This window comes from Camelus dromedarius, chromosome 22 (genome assembly GCF_036321535.1).
Source record: "Camelus dromedarius isolate mCamDro1 chromosome 22, mCamDro1.pat, whole genome shotgun sequence".
NCBI classification, from domain to species: Eukaryota; Metazoa; Chordata; class Mammalia; order Artiodactyla; family Camelidae; genus Camelus; species Camelus dromedarius.
The window spans coordinates 34,410,969-34,423,022 of record NC_087457.1 but is presented as its reverse complement, the minus strand read 5'-3'; the positions used below and the strand labels follow the sequence as shown (position 1 = coordinate 34,423,022).

The following is a 12,054-nucleotide window of genomic DNA, read 5'->3' as shown; positions in this document are numbered from 1 at the left end:
GTCTAGGTTTACAGGCCCCTTTAGCCTGTCTGAGCGTCACACACCTAACCTGAGCACCGGCTTCCGAGGAGTTCCCGGCTTTCTCTGCCCTCCGCAGGCAGAGGTGACATCTCCTTGTCTCATCAGTGAAGACACACAAATTCTCACGGTTCACCACGCACCTGGGTCTCCACACGGCCCTCCCTCGTCAATGCAACCAGTTCCTTTTTTGGTTTTTTTTTTTTTTTTTTTTGACTTATAAAAAAAGAAGGGCCAGAATCTGAACATGCATGTCTTGCGGAGGCTGAGGAAGCAGGGAGACTGCGGCTCTGACACGACATGTTGTTCATAGAGGTGCTTCTGACTCCACACTGAATAATGTTCGCTCTGACCGAGATCTGAACTGATTTCAATGAAACACACGTGGAAAGGAAGACACAGGCTTATTCTGTACGATGCTTCTTTAATTAACATGCTCTAGCCTGTGTATTACAGCAACTTATCGGGAGATTTAGAGACGGCGTGCTACTGGAAGGTGCTGAGGGAAAGGAAATGGCCCTCAGTCGGGAGTTTGAAGCACACTGGATGTCGTACAGCCTGGGACGACGATAAGCGAGTTTAAACCCCCTTTTGCCTAAAGGGCACATGCTTGATACTCTGTGGTACCCAATCAGCCTCGAACAAGCACGCACTTCCGAGACGTGAAGGGGGTCCCCATGCTGTAAAACTGCCACGGTGCAGGTCACCAGAACAAATGGTGAAGACGAGGCTGACGTGTGAAGAACTAGACACCCTGCCGTGCCCACAAGGGAAGGACGCACTCGTTCTTCACAGCCTCGGGGTCCGGTCGGCAGTGGCCCCTGCGCTGGCAACAGCCCTCCCGCTCACAGAGTACAGAGCTTTCTGTCCCACACCTGGCTTCCTGTGCTCTCGTTCCAGGACTCCTAATACCAGAGAAACTGTCGGGCATCTAGAGGAGTTATGTAGGAAGACCCAGCACTGAACATGTGTGGCACGCTGTGAGAGGCTGCCGGTTCTGGTTCTCGGAAACAAGGGGCCTCGTGTCACCTTACCTGAAAAACTCCCCAGTCTCGGGGCAGTCACGTCACCGCCATCGTAAATCTCAAGGGAGTCCCAGTTCTGCTCCGTTGCAAAGCTGATGACCTGAACCTGCCAAGCGATGATGTCAAGTTAACACTGGATTTTTGTTTAATAAAATTCAACTAATCACATGGGGGTTTTCATGAAATTAAAAATATACATGTAAGAGAAAGGGGAAAACAAAGAAAATAAATCATGGAAATTTCTACAAATGATAATTTTGATAGATTTTATTTTAAAATCTATCATTTTCATTCCAAATATAGAAACATGATTAAAAACACTTTGCAGAAATGATAAGAAAAGAGAAATAGGTTATGGTTTATGTATTTAGAGTAACCAACAGAAAAAGAACAAGATAAAAAAATAAACAACCTTGGACATAAGCACTGTTTGTTTGCAGACTCCAGGCTTTTAGCACTTACCTGAATTCCTGATCCTTCTGTGACCACGATCTTCCAAATACAGTTTAAGTTGTTACCATACGGTTCAGGGTAGCCGGGGGACAAAATGGTGCCTCTCCTCTGAGTGAAGTTGCCACTGCAGGGGACTGAAGGACAAACCCACATTTAGGAAGAACACAGCACAGGGAGGAGTGCCGCTGACCTCGTACTTGGTGTTTTTTACAGTGTGCTCAGCTCTTAAGAGACATTTTACACAGACAGTGATGCTGTAAATGGCGTTTCTGGCCAAGGTCAAGGTTAGTCTGTTCTCTTTTCAATGATCAATAGCATGAATTATCACCCGCCAAGCTGCTGAGTGTCCAGCCCTGCACCCAACGATGGCGTTTCTGACCTGAATTCTGTTTAGAGTAACCGATCGACTGCAGTTCAAGAAGCCCTGCCGAGCATCCCCGTCGGCATGCAGACATGCAATTCCCAATGATGCTAGTGGCCTTTACGAGCAAATCCAGGGACGAGAAGAGATGCTTAAAATGCACAAGTGATTTCAGGAGCTAATCGTGATTGCACTGGAGGTTCTCACACAAAATGAAGCAAATAAACCAGGACTGGCGAAGCAGTTGCTATTCAGGCAGCATTAACCCATCACTTTTCAGACCTCCGTCGGCACAAGTTTATTAAAAGGGCATTACACAAGCAATATAGCAAATCAACACTATAAAGACTTTTCCCCAAAATGAAATTATCTCGTACACCCACGGGTCGGGGTGGCAGGCTTAGTAAGTGTCGAGAAGGGAAACCCGCTACACACTGCTCATCTGACAAGGTGTTTCAGGAACCACAGGAAGTTTCAGGGTTGGGCAGCTACTCCATTAATTCTGCTGAAATAAACTGCCCTCTAACCAGGTCTGCAGCACGGGCCCGTTCACGCAGACGGAGCGTCAGTGCTGCAGAGCAGCTGGTCAGCGCAGCTGCGAACTTGGGACGGAGGACCTGGTGCAGGTCGTCACCCACGCGGACGCGCGCTTACCCACGCAGCTCGGGATCGTGTCGTTCCACTGCGCTAGAGCGTTGGGCACGGACTGGCAGCGGATGGCCGTGGAGCCCTGCAGGAGGTAGCCCGGGCTACACTCGAATCGGACGATGGACCCTGCCGAAAACTCTGAGCCAATTCTCCTTCCGTATCTGGGCTCGGGGACGGAGCTGCACTGGGTGTCACTGGTCCGAGGAACAGCTAGAGACAAAACACACAGCACAGCCGTCCGTGTCTTCATCGTGAAGCCAAGATATTTCCTTGCAAACAGACTTAAGATGAGTCTGGAGAGAGTTCATGTTAATGCGGAAATTAACGACGCCTGTCATGGTCCTTGTGGGGAAAGGTTTAGGGAACGCTTCCACGGCCACACATCATCCTCCCGTCGGCCCCGAGGACCTCCCTGCACTCCCACTTCAGACGCAGGAGACGTGGCATACGGAGCATTAGCGCTTGATGAGGACGGAGCGATACTGCGACATTTAAAATTAATTAAGCACCCAGATTACTGCACGTGTGGAAATGAGATGACTGAGAACCCGCACTTACCCCCGCGGGCCGCAGCGTCTAGCGAGAGGAGCCGCTGCATAGAGGGCTGTTTATCATGCAATTTAATGACAAAATTAAAAACAGAACTACCATGTGATCCAGCCACCCCACAGCTGGGGGTTTCTCTGAAGGAAATGAAATCACTACCCTGGAGGGAGCGCTGCACCCTCGAGTACAGAAGAGCATCGTCCACAAGACCCAAGTTAGGAAAACAGCCTAAACGTCCTGCAGTGCACCGCTGGTGAAGAACGCAGCAGGCACGCAGGACGCACTACACTCAGACCTTCAGGAAGGAAGCTAGTCCTGACGTTTGCAACGACACGGATGGACCCCAGGATGCGACGCCAAGCGGAATGAGCCAGTCATGGGAGGACAAGTCCAGCAGGAACCCACTCACACGAGGCAATGAAAACAGGCAAACTTAGAGAAGCAGAGAGCAGGTGGGGCTGCCAGGAGCTCGGGGAGGGGTATGGGGAGGTGCTGATCAACGGGTGCAGAGTTTCAGTCACACAAGACGCCTACGTCCTCAAGTTAACAGTTTACAGTGTTTAAAGTTGACAGCACCGAATACAGTATCATTAGCTATACGGGCAACTTTGGACAGAAGATCTAGGGGGAAAAAACATTAAGCAGCAAAGAGCAGAGCTGAATGATATATTCCAGCTGCGGAGGACACCCTTCAGCCTGACGGTGTGAGAGGAGAAGGAGCAGCCCTGACAGGGCCGCCCGGGGCCGCCCGGCCTGAGCGCTGGGCCCTGTCGTCCCGTTGACCGTCACGACCTGCGAGGCCACTGGGCGTCCAGGTCTGAGGATCCTGTTACAGTTCAACAGTCGCATGAGAGCAATCAATCAAGCAAGCAATCGGTGAAGGACATGCCGCAGAGGCTTCCATAATCAGTTCCCAAGGAGCCTTTACAAACATGGAGTGGCGTCTCCAATCCTAACTGTCCACCTTGTCCTGAATGACTCGGAAAGCACCCGCGCTCGTCTAGGAGGCCCTGACCACAGCGCTCTCCAGGGCAGCGCGGTCCTCTCACGAATGAGGAGAAACAGCAATGAGGGCCACTCGTACACCCGCCACCACGAAACCTGTCTTCATGAACTTCACAGTTGTCTGTCTCCCAGGAAAATAACAAGAAATGAATAATAGCTCCGTTTGGATGAAATTATGGAAGACATTTTTAGAGGAAGAAGTTTGCAAAGTGGAGAGACCGGTTTTGAGTATCTGAGACGGTGGGACAGAGGAAGCCTATGAAATGGAGGCACCGGCACTCCGTGTAACGTCTGGGGAGCACGCTCAGGAGATGGGGGCTAACGGCTTCTACTCGCCCCATCTCTGGTTCTTACCCTCGCCTGGAGGATTTGGGTCAGGTCAGAGAGAAATTCTGCCTTGGTAGCAATTTTTCTGTGTCTTTCAGTAAAGGTTTCACACTGCTGTGAAACAAAACTGAAATCCGCTAGGTGCAAAGTGGACAGGAATGCGGTCAGCCCGGAGGAGTGGACCATGGGCTGTGCTGGTTCAGAGGCCGGGTGCTGTCCTCTGGGGCTCTCACGATACTGAGACTGGGAGCTACCATGGATGTGCGCACACCGTTTGGGGGAATCAGGGACATAATGTGATGGAATCGGTCCCCACCCTTCACCGCCACGAGTGCTCTCGGCTACAGGTGATGCATGTGGTTCTTTACTTCACCTCCTACCGCAGATGGAGTAAAACAGAACAACAATAATGCAGTGAATCTGAAGGCAGACAAGAATAACGCGTCGTAAGTGAGGCAGTTTCTCTGCTTCATTTAGTGACAGAGGGACATACTCTATCTCTCAAACTCATTCTGCTCTAGCCGTTGAAAGGTCTGATTTGACAAGCCATCACTAGCCGATGAATGCAAACATATATCACTGCATTATGCCCAAAACTTTATGCTCAATCTTCTTTGTAAAACAGTGTGCATTTTGTCAGCAACTGATACAAAATATGAGTTTCTCAGAAGTGGAAAACCAACTAAGGCTTATAATTTATGCCATCTTAAAAAAAAGATGAGACCTGGGGAAATCAACAGAAACGTGTGTCTGCACGCCTAGGAAGGACTGCAAGCAAAGGGGACTCCAGTGTAAGCTCTTCTCGCCCGAACTTAGGAGCACGTTTCCATCTTTCCAGCTCTGTTTATTTTACTGCCAAGGAGACTGAGTCTCTGTAACAGGGAGATCCTGGAAGCGGCCAGTCCTGGCGCTTGTGGACCTGGGAGCCTGGCAGGTGAAGGGTGGGAGGCAGGCTCTTCAGGTGAGGCTGGGAGATGGGCAGTGGGGCTTGGAGGGACAGAGGTGTGGCCGTGATGTTTGTGAGCTGTGTTCCGTGGGGAGGTCTGATGCAGAAGCACGTCCTCCTCTTCCCCCTGAAATGCCCGGTGAGTCCAACATGGTTTACTAATTTTGGTGTGAGTGAATTACTCTGAGGGAACCAAAAAAGGGGTTGAATTCTACATTAAACATACAAGAATACACTCCGTGTGGAAACAGCCAGGAATAACCGTGAGGCAGTTACAAACAGGAGTAGGCCGGTGAGACCCTGCCAAGCAGCACATCCGGCCCGCCCAGCCCCGTGCGCAGCCAGCAGCGAGGCGGGGGCGGCGCGGGAGGCTCCGGCCGCCTGTCGCGCACGAGCACTCGCCTCCGAGTAAGAGGGAAGGAGGACAGAACATCTGCTCTGCCTCAGCTGGCCTCTGTGGCCGCACAGATTGTTTCTTGTGTTGATTTTCTTGTTTCCAAGGCTGATTTTAGAATTAAAAGGTGTTTACTTGGGGCCAAAACAAGTCTCCACCTGCAGCGTCACGACGTCACAGAACAGAACCAAGTCGTCTCTAACCCTGGGGGAGCTGGCCGCGCTGAACTCGGTAAGAGGCAGGTGAGTGTCTGACACGGCGGGCTTCTGAGGACAACGTGGTTTTCATTTTTGCGCTGACCTAAGGATGCTCTGACTTTAGGTGCGATGTATTTTCCATGGAAGGGCAAAGATCATTAAAACCAGTCTCTCGGTCCAGGGGCCCAGGAAGCGGAGGCGAGGCGAGGCAAGGTGCACCCCCCCACACCGGGGACATTCAGGGAGGCCATGGGGCCTGGGCGTGGGGAAGGGCTGGGGCTCTGTCCTCAGGGCCTAAGAGGAAATCTAACATGCTCTCTGAACACATTCATGTATAATTTAAAAGCAGGCACTGAGTTCCTCCCGTGTCTTCAAGAAGATGTTCATGCAGGAAGAATGTCACAGTGGTCCAGAACCGAAGGCCAGAGTGACTCCAGGAGGAATGTCAGGCAGAAGCACTGCGTTATGAAGGGGCACCCCCACCAGCCTTCCTCGGGGTGCCCCTGGGTCCTAACTCACCCTCCGTCCTCCCTCACTTCCCTTCTACTTCCAAGTAGCGTGGACAGCAAATAAAAACCAGCAAAGACAGAAAAGTTAATTAGAATCCTTTGTAAAAGAAAGCCTCTCTCCTTCCATTCCTTCAGGAGATCAGAGGAACGGTTACAGCCTCCCGGCCAGAGTCCCCACGTAGCTCACCAGGTGATGCCGGGGGGGGGGGGCGTTCCTGGGTCACCTGCAGGTGCTCTGCACCTGACACCCTCGCCTATGCACGGCGGGGTCTGAACGGCTCCCCACAACAGAACTGTCTGTTAACAAGTCAGATGCCCTGTAACCACGGAAGTCAGTCCCTGTGCAATCTTAAGCTTTAAAAACTTGGCGGAGGAAGGAAGCCGTACGTGGCACATGGAAACACTCTTCCGGAAGTTTTTACACAGTAGGGTTCAAATAATTTCTAGGCTTCAATATAGCTTCCTTTCAGAAGTCAATGTTCAATTTAACTTTTCAGATGTACTGAAAAACTTTCCCAGGTGCCGTTGAGTGATTTATAAATTGCATTCATGATCCTAGTTCTTTACTACCAAAGGGTTTGGCTCTGAGAAAAAGACATCAATTTTTGCATAAACTCACTATAGGAACAAAAGCAAGAAAAGGAGACATACTGGAACTTTATAAAACATTGAGTATGTTAGAGTCATTAGATAATCTTAAGTACAAGGAAAATATATTCCTTCTGTAAATGACTTGCTTTTCTGTCTACTTTTCTGTATTTTATACCTTCTAATGATAATATGTTGCTTGAAAACAAGAAACATAATTTTAAACACCATGACTTCTGAAGATAATCCTTGCAAACAGGACGGATGTAGGGTCATTCGCCTCAGGCATTTTATCTGATAATCTGATCAAGTTTCCAACCTTTACCAAAAATTAAATGAAGTCCCTGGTCAAGGCAGACAAAGCCAGGAGCTTGAATTTTTCTAGGTCAAAAAACAACTTAAACCAAGCAGTCCAGTTTCTTTATATGTTACACCACTTACTTTGGTTTGTGAATCTGCTTCTGCAAAGTAGTACAGAATTTACTTAAGGAAAATCAGGAGTGGGTCAGAGGTGAGTCGTCTAAACTGGATGTTCTCCAATAAAGTCCATTTAAAAAAATACTGGTTTAATTTTTTATATTTTCACAAAAGGCTTAATGAGAACAAAGCAACTGATTTTCAAGTAAGAGCATTGTCATCCAGGCAGCTGCTCCTCAAGCTGGGTCAGAGGCAGTTCCCCTCCCGTCACCTGTCAAATGCCACTCTCCCTCCCCCATCACTTCACGTCACCTCGTTGCTGAGCACGAAGGTTTCTCCAGTGAGATATTTTGAGAGCACACATTCTGTGGTGTGAGATTATCACAAATGATTATTATAAATGACATGGCAGAGTGTTGTTCTCTATACTTTTATGAAAAGCACGATGCTGTCAAGCGTGTTTTCTGGAGGTCTTCAGCAAAGGAAAGAGCCCACTGCTGGGAAGGGATTCTCCTCCACAGCTGAAGACCCTGCTCAGGAGCCAGCTGAGTCTCCTGCCTCCAGAAAAACTGAGGCCCAGAGAGGCCGAGTACCCTCCTCACACCTGAGCGCTCAGTGAGTTCAGCTCTGAAGGCGATAATCTCTCTCCGTTCCCAAGCTGTGCAGTCGTCACAGGTTAGAGTCAGAGGCTGGCTCTGCGCATCTCAAAGTGGATGGGAAGTTCATAGGGCATTTTTTTTCAAATTCATGTAATGGATATGCAAAATAAAGGTGAACTAGAAGTGGGAAAGAAATCTTCATTTTTCAGAAGCTTTGAGAGCACTCTCAAGCATTCTGAATAATCTCCGAATTCAAAAATAAATATAAAGAAGTGAATGCCTAAAGTTATTAGAACACAAACAAGCCAATAGGTACGTCGCATGCTAGGAGCATGGGTGGTGTTTTGAGTTTAGTTTGGTTTTGTCACATTCCCTTTTCCACTAGTTTTCACAGCAAGATTTGGAATTGTACAATGTGTCTTCAGTGTACTTCATTAAGACAGTTACTAAAATCTACTACAAAGTAATTTACTTAATTAGGTGAGATATTATAATACATTTGAAATCATTCTGCAAATTGTGAAGTGCTACAACCAGTTTCCTTTTCATGCCAGATAAATGAAGTGTTACTGTATTTTTGTCCTAGAAATATCGTATCCAATTGTCAAAAGAAGAAACTTTACTCTTTTATTAAATCATTCTGTTATAAATATATGGATACCCTCAATTTCTTAAATATTTAAAAAAATGGAACTCGGCTGTTCCCGGTGCTGCAAGCGGCGGTGTGGGGGGCGGGGATGGGGAAACGGGGATGGGGGCACCCGTACCTTGGTAGACGAAGTGAAAGCCCCGTGCAGGGGCCCCGCTCTTCGCGCTGAATCGCAGCAGAATCTGGTTGGATGTGGCCAAGGGCAACGTCTCGCCTGGAGGAGAAGCAGCCAGAGGTAAACGCAGGGCCCTCCCACACACAGCCTGGATGGACAGTGCTTTGGAAAATAATCGTGAACTTGGAATTGCACTTTTAATTCTTGAACGCTTGTAAAACTTCGCTTTGGGGCTTAGAACCCAAACACAGTGTTTCTATAAAGATTGTAACACTCTGCTCTTGCCTTCGTATTCCATTAGAACATTTGTTTTCGTCATGATCTCCTCTGTTTCTTCTGAAAGAAGCACTGAAAATCGGTGAATCGGCGGATAACGTGGGGAACACAGGAACCGGGTGAGTCACTGACTTGCCACCAACTTTACTTGATAGCTACTTGCTAGGGTTTTGTCTAGAAGTAGGACAATCTCTGAATCCAAAGCTGATTCAGAAAATGAAGAATTCAGGATAAGAAATCTTGTGAAATGTATTTTTCATCTTTTTTTTTTTGAAGTATACTCAGGTAAACAGACTCACAAACATCGTAAACAACCTCATGGCAACTGGGGGAAAAGGGATGAAAGGGATAAATTCGGGAGTTTGAGATTTGTGAATTTTTTTTCTCTTTAAAAGTGGGGGCACAATTCAGGAATGGGCTCTCTTGAGTACTCTGAGGAGCGTGTGAATGGCTTTGAATTAGCCTGTAAGTATCACTATTTTAAACGTGTATTTTTTGATGTATTGCCAGACCTGACAGACTGGACACTGGTAGAAAATAACGACACGGATCTTAAGACCTGTGATTAATAACAGTGAGAAAATGGAAAAAGCCAGATCCCAGCCTTGCTTGGTCAAAGGATGTGATGCACACAGATGGCTTCCTGTTGCCTTGGTAACTGATGGCAATGCAGCCATGGCACAAACGAGGCTGTGGTACCCACGAGGGGCAGAGTTAAATACACTGCGTGCAATTCATTAATCCACCTGAGCACGAGTCAGCGCTGGACGTGATGAGACCGTGTGGGTTTACATTTTTTGACAGGGGAAGACCCTTACATGTGATTTTAAATGAACGTATGGGATAAAAATTAAGTTGTGAAATAACAGCCCATGTTTAATGAAGTCCCACAGACGTTCACACGCATATACATGGGCACACGTGGACACGTGTTATGTGCACACACGTGTGCGCCTTTACACGTGTGTGGATGTGATGCACCTCTACAGGTTTGTACTTAAAGATTTGGAATAATTTAGACCAAAACGTTAAACGTGTTGATCTTCAGGAAGATGACAACACACAGCCTGGGAAATAAAATAACAAGGAAGTTTATTAGCCCTTCTTTTCCTGGTATTTTTACTTCTTACTGAGATGAGTATTACGTTTTCTACAATCTTAGTAACTAAAATGATAAAGAGCAGCTGGTTTTATAAATAGGATAAAAATACATTTGAAATTTTTCATTGAAAATAAGATTTTACTAAACAAGCAAATTCAAAATGATTAAATTTCTCCTTCACAAGAGACAATAAAAATAGATGAGTTAAAAAGTAATTACCCTGGCTGTGTGAACAGAATTAAAGACAAGATTTATCGACTGTTTACCTGAATGAGATCCAGAGAGTGAGCTGAGGAGTCTGGCCTGAGGGTGAGTTCCGTCGAAGAGTTCCGCCAGGTCGTTCAGTGCTGTCTGGAAATAGGCAAACTGCCCGAACACCACTGCGGACAAAGGAGGGGCAGCACAAGACGCTTCTTTAAAAATAAAGAAACAAAGATGGTGACCATACTACGTACCTACTGATACGTCCAAACGGTCGTGATCCTAAGAATCCTGTAAAAAATGCTGTTATTAACTCACTTTCTTCTGCTTTCTGGAAGGGTTCTGTTGCCTAAACAATTTCACTTTGCTTCCTGATATTTTGGAGCTTAAAACAAGGAATAAAATGACTGTGCCACGTGCAGCGGGGACACTAAATGGAGACTGGTCAGTGCAGGGAGGCTGCGGGCTGCCCCGTTTACTTCAGAGCAATGAGAGAGCTTTTTCAGTGCACAGTCAGCATTGTGACAGGACACCCGCTGGCTCTAAAGCTCGTCATTTAGCTGGGGGACTTAAGGCTCCTCACCTAGGACTGGGACAGCGCCAAATTCATATGAACTCACTGCAAGTTTTACACGATTCAGCGAAATACCATAGGAATTGCTTAATTGTCGCTCCACTCTACGATTTTATAAAACTTTTAGATTATGCAAATTTCAAGAACACATTTCCTCCCCGTAAAACAAAGCTATGTATTTTACCACTTCAAATTTAATCTTTTTGTGCCCAAATTGATAATATACAGGGCCTTTACAGTATTTAGAAAAACTGGTGATTCAGTTTCCATTTATAACCAATGAGCAACTCTTATTTAGATGTAAGTTTTAAACTTAAAAAGAGTATTTTATTCACATTAGCACTTACCGGAATTGGTAAATTAACTGTTAACTAATCAATTCACTTCTCAGAAAAGGGTAAGGAAGAGGGAAAAAAGGAATCGATGAGACAGTGTAGGTTTTCATTAAGGACTCTTTGTAACTATTTTATTCCAGACATAACTTTTCTGCACAGATAGAATATGATAAATTTATTTCATTAAACCTTTCAGATTGGGAAATTTTTATCAGTATCTAGGACAGGAGAGTGACATTTATCTGCTGAAAAATCATCATCGTGTTGTAACAACTCCATAAAATTTTGTGATAACAAAGACAATAAACCACGGCTGCTATATCCTGCTGTGATAAATATATATTTTCAACTACCCATGAATAAGAATAAAAGGCATATTTATGGGAAAGTAATTAAAGGCATGTTGTTGAGAATCTAGGTAAGAACTTGTGTTAACTGAGGCTTACCAAGGGCCTTTAGAGACGCTGGCCCCACCTAAGGAGGGAGAGTCTAGGACCTACTCGAAGCTTTATTGTCCATTTTTATGACAAGATAAATGTGAAGCCTGGGCTCTCAGGTTTTAAATGAGAGTGACGCCCGCTCCTTGTCCACAGAGTGCGTGGACCTACTCTTTGCTTTCTGGGAAGCGCGTGCCCTGCCCTGGTTTCCAGGCTCACCCCCACCCTTCCCGAGTCACAGGTGCACACTCTTCACGGACGGTGGTGCCAGGAAGGCCTGCCTGGAACTCAGTCATCCTCGAGAAGCGGGGGAAGTGGCAGCTAAATGATTT

The 12,054-nt window shown here is 46.7% G+C and overlaps 1 protein-coding gene across 1 annotated transcript in view; it reads right to left on the bottom strand.

Annotated features, from left to right (window-relative positions):
- Positions 1 to 12,054, bottom strand: part of CSMD1 (CUB and Sushi multiple domains 1) — a 1,691,213-nt gene that overhangs the window by 116,537 nt on the left and 1,562,622 nt on the right. Inside the window, exons 37-41 of the mRNA XM_064477604.1 lie at positions 10,442 to 10,555; positions 8,801 to 8,896; positions 2,512 to 2,715; positions 1,506 to 1,630; positions 1,053 to 1,149 (exon numbers count right to left, since the gene is read on the bottom strand). Coding sequence (XP_064333674.1) covers positions 1,053 to 1,149; positions 1,506 to 1,630; positions 2,512 to 2,715; positions 8,801 to 8,896; positions 10,442 to 10,555 — 636 coding nt within the window. The remainder of the gene's footprint in view (positions 1 to 1,052; positions 1,150 to 1,505; positions 1,631 to 2,511; positions 2,716 to 8,800; positions 8,897 to 10,441; positions 10,556 to 12,054) is intronic.